At 39.7% G+C, this 18,897-nt stretch overlaps 1 protein-coding gene across 7 annotated transcripts in view; it reads left to right on the top strand.

Annotated features, from left to right (window-relative positions):
- EML4 (EMAP like 4) overlaps positions 1 to 18,897 on the top strand; it is a 162,774-nt gene that overhangs the window by 109,774 nt on the left and 34,103 nt on the right. For 5 of the 7 annotated variants that reach the window (XM_040611569.1, XM_040611570.1, XM_040611571.1 and 2 more), the window contains 3 exons: positions 2,575 to 2,600; positions 3,053 to 3,085; positions 15,678 to 15,801. In XM_040611569.1, the coding sequence (XP_040467503.1) occupies positions 2,575 to 2,600; positions 3,053 to 3,085; positions 15,678 to 15,801 (183 nt within the window). The remainder of the gene's footprint in view (positions 1 to 2,574; positions 2,601 to 3,052; positions 3,086 to 15,677; positions 15,802 to 18,897) is intronic. The other 2 variants (XM_040611568.1, XM_040611573.1) reach the window with 1 other exon arrangement.

Genomic DNA, 18,897 nt, shown 5'->3' with positions numbered 1-18,897 from the left:
TGACGCCTATTGTTACCCACTTCTTGTCCTCAGTATTCTTTGCCAGTTGGGCTTCCCAATTCATATTCACTTAATTTCTTTTTTTTTTTAACTTTATTTCGCTGAATTTGTTGAAATTGATGTGCTGATCCTTTGACTGACCCCTCTCCTGTTTGCCGAGATCCCCACAGTGTGCTGGCAGCTTCTTGCAGCTTGATGTTATCTGCAGATTTCATACATCTGCTCATTAATCTTCATTCGAGTACCCATTAACTAGTCCAAGGCAAAACTATTTGAAAATCCCTCCCACTATGACAAATAAAACTCTTCAGAGCTTTCAGAGTAATTACCAGTCTTGTTATGATTGTGTCTGTAGGCGCTCTCCTTAGCTTGCATATAAGACTGTCAAATACATACTTAGAGTCAAGAGTAGTGCAAGTGCATTCCTTCTTTCCTAGGAATGGGTAGAACAAAAACATCTTAAATTAATCTTGGGTGTGGATATCGGTACATTTACTAAAAGCCTTATGCTTAGCCTGAAGAGTTCTGCAGAGCAGTGAAGTGCTGTGTTTGAGGGATTTTGGGTGACGTATTTTGCAAATACTTCTTTTCCTTTTAGAATTGATTTTCATTGTTAGAATTTAAAAGCCCTTTGAATTTAAATTTATTTTAATTAATTAAATTATTTTTATATTTTTATATTAATTTTTATTATCTTATTTATTCTTACTTAAATTTTATTTTATTTTAAAATTTTAATTTTTAATAATTTGAAATATTTTTTAAAAATTAAAAATATAATCTAAAAGTCCCTAGAATTTAAAATCAATTCAGATTGCAGCAGGATGCTGCTAGGTAATACTTTGGACTGAAAAAACCCTCTGTCTTGATTTTTACTTATCAGCTTTCTTTTCTTGGCTTTTGTAATGCTACCAAAATATCTTTCACAATGTGGTATACTCAAGTTTTCTAATAGTAAAAAATAAATTTCACTCTTACTGACATTTTGTATAATGGTTCAGGCATGGTCAAAATAGAGTATCTTGGTGCATTTTCCTGTGATTCTACTTATTTTCTAAAAGACTTTAAATGATGCCATTCTGCAATCTAATGTAGAAAAAAATCAGGTATCTAACAAAAAAGCATACAAGGAAAAAGATTGGGATTCATTATTGTGGGAGAAAGTTGTCTGTTCATATTTTGTCTTAAAGGATTTGGCAACAAACAAGGCTTCGAACATTATCAGTTGTAGACATTCATCTGATTGAAGGCTGGCTGTTTGTATACCTTGGTCTTAGCTCAGACTTAACCCTACAAGCACTATTTGCATTCAAGAGCACACGTTAACACGAATTTCTTCATCACATCCTATGTGCCCAGTTTCTAAAAGAATTGGTTAGTGTTGTTCAAAGGCATATTGTTATATTGCATTTGTCGTTCCCAGTGAAGAAATGGTGGCCTCATCTGCCTGAAGTTACTAGAGTCTTGTGCAAGGAGCAGAATTCAGCCCCTCATGTGGGCCCCAGGAAAGAAATGTTTTACATATGCTTTGCGTTATCAGCCCAGGATATGAACTTTGTTTAGTAAGCTCAGTCTTTAAGTTAGCACTGGCTGTAAATCAGCCTGATAAAGCCGTAAGAAGTAAGAGGGTTCCCACCCCACAGCAGCCTATCGTTCAGTGTTCTTCAGGCAAGGCTGGGAATCCAGTTTTAATTTTTCACGTGGAGTGTGGTGAAGGGTGAGTCTACCAGTAGTCCGAGATGACTTTCCTCATGCGTATGTTTGACCCTTTGTCACTGTTACAAAAATTTGACCTCCATCCAGCTAAAAATACTGGATGCCATTCATACCTTTCTGCTGAATTTCGAGTTGAATTCAAGAGGGTTTTTTGTGCAATACATTCTCCCATCAAGGAGTGTTATTCTGGTAAGAAGTAGCTCTGAAGCTGGAAATTAGTATTTCTTCCCTCTTCAGAAATAAAGGACTGATGTTTTTTGTCAGTAGTTCATTCTTAGTTCTTAGTCTCAACTGCACTGCTTTGAAGACTTTGTGTTGTACATCCAGTAATGCATGGATCCAGTGTGAATGAAACCACAGCTTGCTAATATTTAATCCATGCATCCAACAGGGTTAATTCCTAGAAAAATTTATGTTGTTGTGTGCTGACAGCTTATTTTGACAGGTGTTAAATGCCTTGCCTGCAGGCCTGAGGGTGTTTGGCAGCTTAAAACATTTGGTTATTACAAGTTTGTTCTCTCAAAATGGAATTTTCCATGCACAAGGAATATGTCCTCCATAATTTAATTTTAAGAGCTTTTTGTATTTTGTTGTTATTACAGTAATTATTAGGAACCCTTGCTATAGGGCCAAAGACTTTTACATGACTCAAAAGATACAGTGAACTGCATAAAATAATACATGGGTAAAAAGGCACGGCAGTGACCACAGTTGTTATCTAGCATCCTATACTACAGTTACACTGTACACAGAATCTGATGAGATTGCCAAATGCAATAATGTGTAAGAACTTGATGGTATGGGCTTGATAAGCATTTCACATATTATTAACAATTTTTTTTATTTTTTTTTTGCCAGGCACAAAGATGTCATTGTCAGCCAAGGTAAATAAAAATATTTATTTTTAAAAACTGGATGAAGTTGAAAAGATTGGCTTTTGACTGAATAGTATTTCCTGTAAATGAATACACTGGGACATCTGCTTATGAAACAGGGATATAGAACTAAAATAGCATTAATAATTACTCCAAGAATTCATCTGGCCAAATGTTACTCAAGACCTATATAAGGATCTTTGAAATTATGGAGAAATGCCTCATCAAATTGGATCTTTAGGAAGGACAGAAATTTTCGGTGGGTGGTGGGAGGATTCGTTTTACTTTTGTAAAACAGCCAGCCTTTTTGATTATTTTCTCTGTGTGTATGTGCATAAATAGAGAGAGCTTATGAAAACAAAAATGTAAAGTTTTGACCTATGTGCCAGTCTTCATCCAAGCAGGTATGAGTGAGACTTTAGAAATAGTTTTAAGATATTCTATTTCTGTCCCATAACCAGCAAAAATGTCAACTCGTGAAAAAAACAGCCAAGGTAAGAATTAACCTATGCCCTTTGGTTGCTTTCTAATTTAGCGCTCTCACAAATCTTTTATTTGGCTTTTCACCATCAAAGAGCATCGGTGCACGATCTCTTAAAAACTTTGAGCATTTAAATAAATATTTCAGCTTTCTTGTTATGGAAATATGTATGCATATGCACTTCGCAGTCTATGTAGGGATTATTTGAGGGTAGTCTAAAATAAATTACTACGCACATAATTTCCTCAGAGAAGAATATGTGTTCAAATAAGGTTCTATAAGTCTTGCATTGTTGCCCAAGATACTAGAATATTAAGAACTGCCAACTAAAAGATTTGTTTTATCTCAGCTGTCTTGCCAATGTTACAACATATACACTCTGATTAGACAAGAACAGAGACTGAAGGTTTTAATACAGCCTCCTAAAATGAAAAATTAGTCTCTTCTAACATGTATATCTTTGCACTGATTAATCTTGCATTCTGTGGCTACCTGCTGCTGCTGGCTTGTTCAGACAGAAAAAGGAGCCGTCTATCTGAACATGGTGGGACATGACAACAAAAGAAACCCACTTTTAGTGCCGCAAAACTACTCTGCTTTGATGTCCTGCAAACTGTACTGAAGCATGCAGTTTCAAAACTGAAGCATGTAACCCAAGTGCATGCTTTACAAAACATGTATCTATGTACAGAGGTTTTCTGTCATGCTTCTTTGCTAATTAACAAATCTGTAATCTCAAAATTCTGTGCTGTAAGCAAGATTACATTATACATGGTTTGATTACATTTGGTCTCCTCTGGATTTTCTTTCAAAAAGAAAAAAACACTCAAATTTTTTAGGAACTTAATATATGAATTGTTGTAATGAAAGCAAAATCAACTTGAATCCAATTGCTTTATCTTTTTCTAATTCATAGAGAAATTACAGATTTAAAAACAGTTTATATTGTTACTTACCAAAAGCATCCTTCAAAGACAAGAGGTGTGAAAGGATGTATAAGCATCAGGAACAAAGAAAGGAGTGTTCCAGCTGTGGAACAGTACATATGTGCAGCAATGGTTACCGTAAAAAGAAAACTAATCAGTATTGTCCAGACCAGATGCAATTTAGCTTTCCCAGAATTAAACTGTTACATTGAAAACATCCTTTCTAGCAAACACAACTTTTCACAAAATGAGGTTGCATACAGCTAAAACACTTTGAATACTAATTCTTTTCTTACAATGTGCTGCTTACAATTCTGTGTGTTCTGCCAAGAATGGACCATCCTTCAATTTTCTCATCCTGGTAGCTATAACTTACGTGGCCTCGATGTGTGCCCTGCTATCCGTTGTGTTACTCTGCAGATGATGTGAACTTTTGCTGAATGATGAACAGGCACCTTCCATGTGTGTGCTGCCGTAGTCTGTTCTGAGCCCAGCTGGAATGAAAGAGAAATACGATGCACATGACGTGGCCCCAAGTGTATGGAGAGGAAGTCTTGTCGTAGAAAATGCATTTACTAACATTTTAAACATGTTATAGTGGCAGAACGTCATTCTGCCTTTAACATGGATGAAGTTAGAATTAGCAGGATTTAGCCTGCAAAGTTTTGGGTTGTTTTTTGTTTCTTATGGACCAATGAATATATCTTTTGACAGCCTTTTGAGTATGTGTCTGTGTGTGTGCGTAAGGTCTGTTAGGTTTTGGGTTGCGTTTACTGCCATAGAAGTAACCACCTGTTGGTTACTGTAGTTGCAGAGGGTCCCTCCATCCTTTCCAGTATACGTTTAGCAATACTCAGCCGGTTCTGTGTAGTGCAATGTCCTGTTCAGGGCAGCTGATTTCAGCCTGGTTTGTACTTGTTGGTTGCCACGTAAATAACCAATTTTGAGCTGGCACCCTGACTCAGTGGGTCAGGAGGTTGGCATGGCACAGGCAGTTAACATGGTTTGTGGAGGTAAATCCTGTGCAGCCGGACAGAGTTGGCTCGGGCAGGGTGGGATGAAGGGTAGCCTCTGCTCATGCCGCTTGGGCAGGACCTTCCTGCTCTGCAACCCAAAGGTGTGAAAAGTTACAGCTGCTTTAACACTCTCTTGTAGCTTGCCAGCCTTTGCTGCCAGACCCGAGCAGTCTCTAGCACGGTGTTCATTAAGTTACAGCAGCTCCCTTGAACTGCTCTTGTCAGTGGGCTGTGTGTGAAACACTGCGCACCCACCCCCCCGCACCCCCCACCCCCGGCACACACCTCCTGTGCTAACAATTGTGTCAGTGCGCTTCCTAGAACCTGTGTGAAGGAGGCTCTTGGCAAGACTGCCGGTGTGCAAACTGTCAAGCTTCAAAGAAAATCTATATAGATACGTTGTCTTTATACAGACATGAAACAAGTTTGGAAACGTAGTGCAACCACGAATTATCACAGCAGAAGGTGTTTGCATGGGGTAACGGGATGGAAGATGACAATTCTGTGTAGCTTTGAACATCCTGGAATCAGTTTGTTTCCTTTTTTTGATTCATCTGTTAAAGAAACTGCTTTGGAACCTGTCAGTATAGTGCAGTACCACAAAATATAGAGAAATATGTTTTTGCGCATCTTCTTTTTTGAGCAGCAGAAGTCACTGCAGTATTATCTGTGTTGTGACCATCTGTGCACATTCACTGTGATTTCTGTTGATAGCATGTGTTAGCTGTACAAGTGAAAGGCTTGAGGAGCGAGTGAGGACCTTAGCTTCAGCAGTGAGAGACATTAGCTTTGACGTCTGAATCGCCTTTGGTATGGAGTCCCCAGAGAGCATGCTGAAGGTGTTGCGTGTGGGTGACAGCAAGACCCAGGCAGTTCTCCCCTGCAGCTGCCCCCAGGCAGCCCTTCAGGTTCTGTGTAGCACCGTGCCCAGGCCGCGTGTGTTACCGGTGTTACTCGCTTACCTTCTGCCTCAGTACCCATTTGTTCCCTCTGTGCCTTTCTCGCTCCCGCTTGGGCTGAGCCTCATCTGCTCCACGTTAAGGTTAGTCCTGGCTTTACGCAGCTGGGTACACGCTGAAGCAGAGGTAATGCAGGCAGGAACACTTGGGTGATGCCAGTGCAATGAGGGAAATACACACACTTCCATATATTTGATGAAGAGATTTTGGGGTTTAGGTTTTTCAACTTATTTTTGAACGCTTCTTCGTTTAGCTTTGTAAACCAGGACAAACTTTTTACAATAAAATCCAGTACTAGGAGGTATTAAAATTATGTGAAAAACCAGTAAAGCTGTGGGTGAAATGAACAGGTGCTTACTAAGCATTAAAAGGACACTAACTAAAGTTACTGTTCTAAATCCTTTACCAGCAGGTGTTTATAATTGCCTATAAAAGCCATCTTGCTTTTCACTTCAGCAGAGACATTTTTGAAGTATTAATCATAAAGTATTTGTATTTTTATACCCAGAAGTTGAAGACCTGGCTTATTTTAAGAGGAAAGGTAATTTTTTTCACTGAGGTTCTGTGTTTGAGTTTGGTTTTCAGTGATAGCAGCTCTGTATATGAATCACTTGTTCACTTATTATAAAGTAATAAGAAACACTTAGATGTTTTTGGATGGCAATAAAAACCATATGTGAAAGCATTAATGAAAAACATTCACTGCATTCCTAAGTTTGTTTCTTTTTAGATTGCACTTTATTAGTTTCCAGTACTTTTTCTTCTGTTAGTTTAATACTAGTACTATAGTTCTAGCTTCACAGAGCAATTGGGAAGCACACAATGGAAAAATTTACCCTGCTGACAGTGTGCCCTGTCCACCGAGTGTGCAACATTCAGTAACCACCACAGATCAGGTTTTTTCATCAGACACAGATTTTCTGTCACATGCTTACTGAAGGTGCTTATGCACCTGAGGGCAAATGGAGATCCTGTTTATCTCATTATTATTGGGCTGCTTGCTGTCATTCAGGCACAGTGTTTGGCAGTAAAAACCACAGATACTGTCAGAAAAAGAAACTGGTATTCGGGATTTTTTGTCGTGGATTCTTGAAGTCATGATTTTATTTAAGAAGGGAGCATTTAGATGCAGTCTTACTGCACTTGTGTCCAGCACTCCTTTTTGAGTCCTTTTTCTTAATAAAAAGCTAGAGTATAATATTAAACTGGAATTATTTCAATGCAGATGGTGACTGTTGGTTAATACCTAGATTCTTAATGTCACCTGGTACATGCGAAAACAGGGGTTTAACTATGATTTACTTACCTAGTTATATAAAACTAATAACCAAAGATCTATTAAAAAATCACAAGGCAAAGCAGTAAAACCATTCCAAACCAAGGCAAATCTCTCATCTGTTTTTTTTTTTTACTGTGTGGCTTGCATTGCAGCACCGCTCAATAGTGTCAGTGCATGTCGGCTTGTCGGGTTCAGCAAGCATTGACACATCGCTCGGGGTGAGAGACGGCAAACCTGCAGCCGTGTTTGAATTCCTTCTTCAAATGTAATGGTCTGCGCATGGTGGCTGAATTTGTTTGTATTCATCTTGGTGCTGTTAGCACTGGTTTAAATTAGAAACAGGCTTCTAAGCCTTTGTCCCTCAGGTTAGTGGTCCTACGGAGTTCTTGGACACAGGCCTGAAAGCAGAAAGCTTGTGGGAAAGAAGCTATTTGTAGTATTAAAAAGCATAACTTCACTGGTCAAGTAACTAGAAGGTGAAGACAGATGAATAAATGTACTCTGGATGTGGTAGTTTATTGTATATTATTAGAGTTCTCCTTGGCCAAGCTAGTTGGAGGTTTTTTGGGTTTATCATTTGCTTGGAAGTCATTTGAAGGTTAAGATTCAGCTGCTAAACACAAGTAGAACTGAGCTGAGGGATTTGATGCATCACTTCATGTTGCTTTTTCAAACTAGGGGGGGTGGGACCGATTAAAAAATAGTCACTAATAATTTGCAAGATAAGATTATTGTAATGATTTCTTAAGAATTAAATTCATGACCATTTAGAGAACCGGATAATTTTGTTATTTAGTCACTATTATCTACTTTGTGTATGTATGCATATATATATATAAATAGACTTTATATATAAAATCTACTCATTAGACTTTCCGTTATGCATACACTTGCTAGCTGAAGAGCAGAGTATTACAGCACAGATTTGTGGGGCTACCTCAAGGTCTGTCTAAATGAGGAAAAGTGTGATATAAAATACGTCCTTCTAATATTTTGTCTAGCTTTGTTGACGAAATCAGTAATCGAAGATGAGGGCTTCTCACATGCCTCTAGGAGACTCCTGTGTATTCCTTGAGAATTTCATTTTGATGCATATTTTTTGGAAACCAGGAGGATTTTGGGTTTTTTATGTCACTGTCTTCAAATTTCAGAAGGATCTAAACAGTAGCTTTCATGTCTCCTGAATTGCTCTTCTCTGTAAGTACTTCTGACTTAATCTACAAAGGCTTCTTTGATCTTTTTTTTTTTCTTTTTTTTTACTACTCCTTTCACTACTTACTATTATGGTCCTCTGAAAACCTCGCATATTGCCCTAAGAATATGATTCACAGAAAGTAATAAATTGCCTAAATGTCATTGCTTGAGTCTGTGCTGACTCCCTGGAAGCGCCAATTCCAGCCTTTCAGGTGGTTTATATTGCCCTATCTTTGCTCTCTTTTATCACCTGCAGTGTTTTTCATCGGTCTTACCTGTCTGCTTGCTTTCCCGGAATTGCTGGGTTTTACACTCTCTTCCAAGAGTGAATTAATAGGCGTTATTTGAAGTTGAATTTTACTGTTAACCTTTGTGCTGCTTTTTTCTTTTTTTTTCTGTATTTCCCCCTTTTTTCTTTATTTCCCCTTTTTCCTTTCTTGTATAAGGCCTGAATAAAAGCTTATTTATGTTAATGGGAATTTCCTTTTGATGCAACGAGGCTTTGCAGAAAAGTTTCAGCCACTGTCTACTGTTTGTCTACAGTTTTTTTTACTGGCCCCTAGTTTACTCCTGGATTCTTGGCGTTGCATGCTTTACCAGCAGTTTCCTTGCAGGCAAGGTAAGTGCGCTGGCTTAGAGTGGCTGTGAAGAAGATGCACTTGTTTCCTTGCAGATCTGGCAGGCTTCTAGGCCTCCCTCTCAGTAGCAGCACCTTGTTTCACTGACGTATTTATTCCTCTCTTCTCTAGCAGGCTATAAACTCTCAGAGAACCTGCAGTAGATACTCTGGTTGCTAACATCTGCCTCCAGCCTGCTGGGACCTATTTGGCTTAGTGTTTACACTAATGAACTTAACACAGGAAAGTAGGAGCACTGACGGAATTTCACTGATGACATGAAACTGAGAGACCGTACTGATATGGTGGAAGCTGAGATTTTAGTACAGTAAGACCTAGATGCTCCTGAGGCATGGACTAGTATAAGACAAAATTAAATTATTCAAAATCATATACGCAGGAGTTGCTAGCAGTGTTTTAGCTGGTTATTTGCTAGAATTAAATGGCGAGGAAGAGGGCTGTGAGATGCTAATTATTCATACAAAGATCGAGCTTATTTCACTTATTAGGAAAACACAACTGCAATCCCAGGATTTATCAGAAGTAATGCTAAAGGAGAAATGCAGCCTTATGGAAAATGTTAATGCATCAAAACCCTGGTGGGTTCTCCTCTGTAACACTGCATGCTGTTACAGCACCCACAGTCATAACAAGGTAAATTTTGTGGTGGTGTGGAGACAGACTGAAACCTTATCACACAAAAAGAGAGTTAAATAGCTGGATGTTTGTATTTTTGCCCCATGAAGGCTGAGAGGAGGAAGGGCATGATCACTGTTTTCATGCTCACATAACGGACTTTCGGGCAGCAGATGGGCAGACCTGAGCTGAGGTTAACAGCCCGCACGCACAAAAAGTGAACGACCTGGCTATGCTTTACTGTCACCTGGGAGCTGAGGGGCTCCAAACTATTAGAAGAAGGAAGTTTTCACATGGTGTTCCAGAATCAGCAGTGTGTTTCTGTGTATCCCAGTGACGGCCAAGTCTCTGCTGACCGCAGTCGGTGCTGCAGTACTCTGCCTGCATCACTCCCATTTTAACTCGGTGAGAGAGGGCACTGGGGGACACGATGTGCATCCACTGGGCTGAGCTGGGCTGGGCTCAGCTGTGATGTTCCTCCAGCTCATGACATGGGCTTGCAGAGCCTCGTGGCTGATGAGCGCTCAAATCCACCTTTAGGTGGGCCCTCACCGAGTTGCTAGGCTCTATCTTTCTTGTCGCTGCGTCTGTCTTTGTGTCATTCTTCCCGAGTGATGTTTTGTGCCCCTTCAGCTGACTGGTGAAATCATGGTGTAGTCAGATCAAGTGTTTCTGCATCGTTGGGGCTGAGTTAATAATTTCCTCAGTCCTCTGGGAATCCCACAGAGAGAGCTGAGACCTACGTGGAGTTTGCTTGGCTCCAGCACACCCAGGGGGCTCCCCTGTGAGGCTAATAAGCCTGAATCCTGGGAGCAAAAATTGGGAGTGTTGGTCCTGCATCCTCTGGCACTTGTGCAAAGAGATTGTTGAGGCTCCAGAGGTGAATTATTGTGGAGCCAAGAGGAGTTTGGCAAGGTCTGTGAATCTGAGCTCAGAGCTGCACAAAAGCAGCTACAGCTGTTCGCGGTGAAGAGCTGTCCCCTGAAGCCGGAGCACTGCATCCACTTGATGCTGCTTTTTGCAGCAACCCTGGGCCTGAGCTGTTTCTTTTTGTGTGGTGTGGGTAATCCCCGGCACCTGAGTGTGCTATTTACAGAGCTTCAATTGTACTTTTGGATTGGTTTGATCCATATTTGAAGGAGTTTCTAGGATGTCTGCCATTGCAGATTCATTAACTTAGCAAGTGCCAAGGTCCTTTCAGGTATGCCTTTCCAGCACCTTCCCACCTCCCCCCACCCCTGAAATGCTTCTGCACAGTGGGTGGTGGGGTCCAAGCATCACTTTATATGGGGTAAAGAATTTTTACTTTCATGCCTACTGTTTTCAGCTGGTAGATACCAGAACTGTTGAGGACTTTTTGTTTGTTGGGGTCTGTGTCCCCCTTTCCTTTAAACCTTTTATCTCCCGTATACTCCCTTGCCTATGTGTTGCTGTTATGAGATGGCCCATTTCCTCCAACAGATATGTGAGGAAAACAATAGTCTTGACATGCTACTTTGTACCTGGAAGTAGTGAGAATGCAGGAAAGAAACAGTCTAATGGTCCTGAGTGTTCAGCTGAGCCAGTATGCTATGAAAGAGTTAAATCACTGATTTTCTTAACTTGCAAATACAAGAATTCGGCCTCAGGCAATTAATTGCTGTTTGAGGATGTCTTTGTTGATATGCTGCCATACTCTCTAGTATTTCAAAAGATTTTTACATTAATATTGTATCTCCCCTACAGGTTATTCTGATGAAAGGAAATTTAGTCTTAGGCAAAAATCTTTCAGTGGATTCTCTCTTTAGTTGTTTGGGTTTTTTTTTTAATTCTTCCTCTTCTGTAGGGAGAGACTGAATCAAGTTATACTTAGCCTGTGCCCCTCTAACAAGTGTGTTAAATGTGTATCTTCAACATGACAGCTAGCTAATAAAAGCAAAAACGTTTGTTCTTCAGTGGGGAAGTTCAGAGAGCTAATTTGTATCTGCATGCCCTGCAGATATTTTTTTCCCTGAGCTCCAGGAGAGCCTCTTCCCTTCTGGCCAAAGGCCTGACTGAGTTCCTCTTGGACACTCCATCTCTTGTCTGCAGAGTCCAACAGGCACAACTGCCTCCATCTTGTATGTGTGTGAGTTGCAGTTTGTCTCCACTGTTCTAAGCAGCGATGAGAAATGTGATCCTACATTGCTGGAGTCGTTTTGCACTGATCTTGTGGAACCAGAAGTGCCAAGTTCAGTGTTGACTCAAGAATTTGACTTGCACAAACCAGTGGTCTTTTCTAAATACCTTCAGGCTACGCTGTGTTTTAATTTATAAGGGTGTGAGCGCCAGATCTTGATAGAAAGGTCATTAATACGTTACTGTTGGTTTTGGCCGGTGTTGTTGTATTTTACAGAGAAAAATACTATTAAAAATATTTTGGTGGAAAATTGAGATGTGTTAGTAGTTTGGAGTAATTATCTAAACGTTTGTGTCAAACTAGTGACAACACCAATCTTTAGCTTTTCTCAGCACTGCAATTAAGCAGTGCACATTTGGTAAAATAACTATTGCTTCTAATTTAGCTCCTGGGCAGTGATTTTCTTTGTCCTTTGATCTGAGGCAAGTTTTCTGGTGTTGTCAGTGGAGGGACTCACAAGGTTCTCATTCAGAGGAGGTATATTTATTTGTTCTTAGAAAGAAGTGGGAGAATTGTTTTTGATCTTCTCAGTATTAGTTCCATTGGTGCTGGACTTAAATGGCTCAACTTTCATGATATTAATATTCTAAATAAGGAAAAACTTTTATGCATTTGCTAATTTTACATAGCTCAATTTTTACGAATTGCGTTCAGGGATAGTTTTTGAACGTGTGGTGGTTTTGCACTAGTTTTCTGTTATATTTGGACTGCTATAGAAAAATTCCCTTTTCTTGTCTCCAGCACAGAGTAAATCTGTCAGGGTCAAAAGTGACACAAATTCAAGTAAAATTATTTGTTGGTCTCAGAAGGTTGACTTGAGCACACTGAAAGTGGTAAAGGAGTCACATTAATCATGTCTTTTATTTTATAATCATTGCTAAATTTGATAAACTGTGATCTGTTTCATCAGTTTAAAAAAACCTGTTTAAATAGTTAAGCTATTTAAATCAAACTACTGTCTGTTAAGGAGAAAAACAGAATGTTGTGATAAATTAAGCCATATATGTTGTGAAATCCTCAAAGTGAGTATCATGCACATAGTAGAATACTTGTAACCGCCTTATGTTCAGGTGCGTGGATTCATTGACCTAGTTAGGTTTGAGAAATGCTGTGACAAGCAGTGTTAAAACCATGCAAACTTAGGGGGAGTTACTGAATATATTATATGATTTGGTCACCGCAGGTTTTTCCTGGATATGTCAATGCTGTCCAAGCCATTGCTGTGTGCTAGGGTCGTCACTGCTGTATTCAAAGTTAGTGCTTTCTAGTGTTTTCAGAGCTGGGGTGGTATTCAACAGAATTTCACCCGGCTCTGATTAAATCCTCTATGATCAGAAATATTTCTTTTAAATAACCTGAAATATTCACTATATTTTTCTGTTAGACTGATGATTGTCAGTCTTCTATCTTACCTGGCTGTAGAAGAAAGACCTTGAGTGTCAAGAATTCATTTCCAAACTTTGTGCAAGACTGCTTTATAATTTTGGATGAAAATAGTTACAGGCTCTTCCTTTCTCTTTCTCTTCTGACGGCGGTAAGACACCATGTTTCTGCAGTTTGTGTAGTTAGGGGTGTTTCGTATTTGTAGGAGGGTAGAGACTCTGGCTTAAGGTTGGTCTTGCTCACAACTTCATTTCTTGATCTTTGCATCTTCTAAAATGTTTTCTTTAAGCAAGAGACTATTTTGGAGTCTACGTTGCTTTTGCTGACACTGAAATTATCAGCTTTCTCTTGCCATTTTACATCTCCAAGTTTGACTTGAGCTGTGGAGCTATAATTCTGTGGGAATAAGTCTGAGTTTCTCCTATTTTCAAATTTAGATGTTCTATGGAATGCAAAACATAGATTGCACAATCATGCCGTCTGAGTAATAATCTTACATTTAATTGGGGAATTATTTACAAGCATTCCATGGGCATTTAAGGCAAAGTGTGTCTCATGTTTGCCTTTTGAAAGAAATACAACAGTAATTGTTTAAAGGTCTTAATTTTAGAGCTCAATATTGGTTGCATCGAATGCAATTAGAGATTTCTTAATACTGTATTGCTCATTCACAGCTATTTTACTCCAGTCCTATTCGGCTGTTTCATTTTGGTTTGAAACTCTGACTTCCCTCTGTCTGCTGTGATTTTCAAATCCCTACTCATAAAAAAAAAATGTCCCAGACTCACAGCAGAATATTATATCACTTTGGGTTTGTGATATCACTTACATTAACGATGAGTCTTAATAACTGAAGAAGTTGAAAAGTGATAGGTTGCCATTTCGTTGGATGTGAAATCAGCGAAATACTTGGGCCTTTGCTATCCGTGCAAAAGTTTCGAAACAAACTGCGGTGTCAGCAGCGTTGGAGGCTGGCATTACTTCTGGTGGGTTTGAGGCCTGATTTAACAACAGTTAAACGGCACTACAGTGCTGGTTTTGCCGTGTGAGTAGGACATAAAGGCTTTTAAAGTCTCCAACGGGTTTCTGGTCTTCTGAAGTCAGATGATGATTATTGTCATAGTGTGGAGGGAAGACTCCTGTAGGGCACCTAATACACTAGTTGCAATCATGTATTCCTTGAATCTAGATGCGCTTACCTTCCAACCGCTAGCTAATGTGTTTGACCAAGCCACTCAGCTACTCAGTAATTAGTTTTCTTTGGTGGAAAATAACCTCGTGTTCCTTGAGAAGGAACTCCTAAAGGTTTGTGAGGTGCTCCGATGCTCCAACAGACATGCATGTATTTTGTCACAGCTATAGACAGTCTCACAGCTGGAGTCATTAGGAGCTGTTGCTTCTCTCCATTCTTCAGGATATGGTGCAATATGCAATAGCGTGCAATTGGAACGATTTCAGTAAATTAGTAATTCAGGTTAGTGTATTAGTTTGTGACGATATGTAATTTCAGATGATATTCCTCAGCAAAACTTGGGACACTTTTCTTCTGCAGCATCCTTGCATCTTAGCTTGGCTGTCATGGTTTAGCTAGGTGGGTGAAAGAACCAGCTGGTGGTCAGTAGGTAACAAGTGGAGCCTGCAGGGGCTGGACACGGACCCTTCCTGTTTAACGTCTTTAGCAATGACCTGGAGCGGTCAACATGGCACACTCTCAAGACAGCAGACCAGGGGGCTCATTAATATGCTGGAGGGTAGAGCTACCAACCTGGTACCTGAGCAGGCTGTAGGGATAGGTCTGCAGGAACCTCACAAAATTAAGCAAGGACAAATGCCAAGTCCTGCACAGGGGGGAAAGAAAACTCCCTGGCAGGGATACAGGCTGGGGACAGAGGGCTGCAGGGAGCAGCTCTGCTGGAAAGGTCCTAGGGGTCCTGGCAGACAGCCAGGTGCCAAGAGAGGTTGTGTCATCTCCATCCTTGGAAGTTTTCAAGACTGGACAAGGCAAAACTGAGCATCCTAGTCTGAACTCGTGGCTGAGCTTGCTTTGAGCCAGAGGTTGGACTTAAAGACTTCCTGAGGTCCCCTTCAACCTGAAATATCTATCCTGTGATTCTGTGACTGCTTATTCAGTTTCAGATTCGGGTTGTAAATTTGCCTTTATAATTAAATTTGCATGTCTAAAATGTTACATGCTGTGTTTGTTCTATCACAAATTCAACTAACACTGTGTGTGTGCGCTCATGTGTAGTGTTCTGTTTAAAAAAAAAACAACAACAAAACAAAACAAAAAACTGAGCCTTTACCAAGCTCACAGTTCAAAAATAATTGTTTTATCACAAGCGTTATTTGCATCTCTGTGCTTTATTACTGGTTTCTTCTGTGCTTGTTTGTAGTGTAAACTTGCCACATGACTAATATGCTTTTTTTGTTTCAACAGAGGGAGAATATATCAAGATGTTCATGCGAGGCCGCCCGATCACAATGTTCATTCCTTCTGATGTAGAAAACTATGATGATATTAGGACAGAGCTGCCTCCTGAAAAGTTAAAACTGGAGTGGGTGTATCCTTAATATCAGTAGCTACTTGATGTTCCCTTTTGTCTTGCTTTTTCTTCCCTTTACAATCTGGTCTTGTGTCTTCTCTGTTCAGAGATAAAAATTACTTAACAGTGGCAGAAGAAAGTTTAACAACTGAAATGGTTTGTAGCTACTGTATAGTACAACTTTAAGCTGCAAAATGTGTAAGCAAAGAAAAGACATACTTTTTTTGTTGTTTTGCTGTTGAAACTAATTGCAATTTATTTTTAGTGTGAAAGTGTCTTTGGAGAGTTAGAGTTTCAGAAATGTCCCCCAATATATCAACGTAGGCTTTGCATTCAGATTGTTAGTTTTCAGTCTTTCAATCTCTGTTCATTTTTAGGAGGCTTTAGAACTATGAAAGATCTTGCATTTCTTGTTGTCCTTGCCTATGGAGTGAGGATTACAGAAGCAGCCATCCTTTGCACTGCTGCTGTGTTTCAGCTTCAAAGCAAAGGGGTTAATTTCTTGGGGACCAGTTTGCATTAAATACGTGAAATAAATCTATCATTTGAAGAACGGAGTTGGTGGGGCTGCTGACAATTCTCCAGGCTTAGCGGTTCAGATGTTAAGTTCATTGTAAGAGAGGTGCTACTGCACAAGTTTGGGTCTTCCTGTCACCCCACCCCCCCCATCCCCCATCTCGGCAGATTCTTCAGTAAGCTGTGATTGTTTAAGTAAGTTTTTTAGCGTTTCAGTAAAATAACACATCTAGGCAGCACTTGAGTTGGTGTCATAATCTCAAGTCTGATCCTTCTGATGTTGCTGAAAGCAGGCATGCTGGAGGAAGATCAGATCTACTTTTTCAGCAGCAGTGAGCAGTTTGGACTGATGAAAACTGATCGTGAAATCACACCCTCAGTTAAGTAGGTGCAAATCCCGATGTGGACACACTTATTTAATGTCCAAAGGCCTTAAGTTCAAGTTAAACCAGTTTTCTGCTGAGGGCTAATTAAAGGTAAATAAATCTAGTGTCTAAACAGACTGTCCGTATATTTTTGGGATCTGTTTAAGGAAATGTTATCCTAAATCAGACCAGTATATTTATGAGCATAGGGTATCTTCTGGATAGGATGGTGAAGAAAACAACAAGGAAAAGGCAGTAAAATTTGCAGGCTTGATATTGGTCTCTATGAAGTTGCACAAAATTGTTCTTCAGTTTTGGAGGCAGGAAGATACAGCAGCAGAAGATCTTGTACTTCATGCACAGGTTTGGCAAGGGGAAGAAAACTGCAAGCCAGCTGTAACTTCCCAATGTGAAGGCAAACTGAAACCTGTACCCCTTATTAAAAAGGTGTGGGGATAGTGGTTCACAGAATATTTTAGTAATGTCAGGTGTTTTGCAACTGAAAGGTCAATTGAGCCTTGAATTGTTCGATCTATACGTTTTTGTTTGAACACCTTTAATTCTCCTGCCTTCTGGATGTTTGTTTGTAATTGGGTTTTCCTTTGATACTACTGTTTTCAAAGATGCTGATCAGCTATGATCAACCTCACAGCAAAAACAGAAGGGTTCTTGGGTGGGTGGGTTCTTTGTTTGTTTCTTTGTTCAGTTGGTTGGTTTGGGAAGGAGATGTCCTTTTTAGATGTACTGTGTCCTGCAGGTATATTCCACTAGATAGCCAGTGCTGTAGACTCACAAAACACACTTAGTTTTTATCTGCCCTGCAGATTACTTCCCATTGAAGAAATGCCTAAGCTGCTTGGCAAGATAAAGTAGCTCCTGGGGAAGTCTGAGCTCTTTACTATGTCTGGTTCATGAGTGATTTAATTTAAATAATTTAATTTGCGTATCCCTGCTTTGTAGTGCAGTCTTCCCTACTGCACTTCGGAACTGGTTAAAGTGTATCTGGCATTTCTAGTAACAGCAAAGTGGGCTTGTAGCAGCTACAGGGTCACAGTCAGTGCTGCTGTGGACAAGCAGTGACTTTATACTCTCTCCCAGTGTACAGTAGCTCGGTTTCTGGAGGGCATTTCTGACTCCGTTTTATAAGATTATTTTTAGCACTGGTGCTCTTCTGTCTAAGAATAATTGAAGCCAGTGGTAAATATACTGTTGAATTCTGGTGTACAGGGGATCACTTTTCATGGGGGCCATGGCTATTCTTAGGCAATTAAAAAGAACAAGAACCCCAAACTAAAATCTCTTAAGCATATCAAATGTGACAAAACAGTCCTTGTAACTGGTGAGAAACGTTCTTGATATGAAGACAAATATCTCTGAATTTTCCTGTTGAAACATCAGTCTCGTTGCAAGATGAATATTGAGATTTAGGGGAAACTAAGTATCAAATTCGTCATCCCTTTTTCTGTGGAGAGAGGCAGTCAATTATTGTATTAGCAAGCTTTGTTTTGAGGATGTGAAGCAACAGTCCCTCTCATTTTCTCTCAAGGTAGTTTGGGATGGACAATGAAGAAAGAAAAAAATTTCTCCTGCAAAACAAGTTGTTCCTTTACATGCTCTTAAAAAAACATGGTCCTAGAAAACGCAGCTGCTCTTTGGTACTTTATTATGTAGGAGGGGTAAAGGAAAGGAATGGACTGAGAAACCGTGACCGTTTTTTGCAGCCTCGTGAATGCCAGAGTTCAATGGTGGGTGCCAAAATATTTAGCCTTAGCTTTGCATGGCAGATTTCTACTGTGGAAAGGCAGGTTTGCATAAATCTTTAATGCTTTTTCTAGGATGAATGTTCAAAGATGTCAATCTTACTAAATCCTTATCAATACATTCCCTATTGTATAAAGCAGTTTAACAAGACCTGCTTTTCTCCGCTGAGAAGCGTTCTTGATGCTTCAAGATAGAAAAAATATTTTCATAGGTTTGTAGCCCATCATTTTTGAAAGTTCAGTGGTCTGATTGTTTTAGTTTGGGTTTTTTTTATGTGTCTTTGTGTTTGGGGTTTTAGTTTTTTGTTGTTGTTTTTAATAAAAGGCAGTTCTGGAGTTTATTTTTGTTCCATCGGTGGTTAAAAGAAGAGGAGGAAAATTTAGTGGGAAAGTAAATAGTGATGCAGGAGAAACAGAAGCATCCCTTTGTTTCCGCCCTCAGCATTGGTTGTATCAGCATTTCCCTCGATACC

Source organism: Falco naumanni, chromosome 12 (genome assembly GCF_017639655.2).
Source record: "Falco naumanni isolate bFalNau1 chromosome 12, bFalNau1.pat, whole genome shotgun sequence".
Taxonomy (NCBI): domain Eukaryota; kingdom Metazoa; phylum Chordata; class Aves; order Falconiformes; family Falconidae; genus Falco; species Falco naumanni.
Note: the sequence above shows the minus strand (reverse complement) of the source record. Positions and strands in the feature narration are given on the sequence as shown.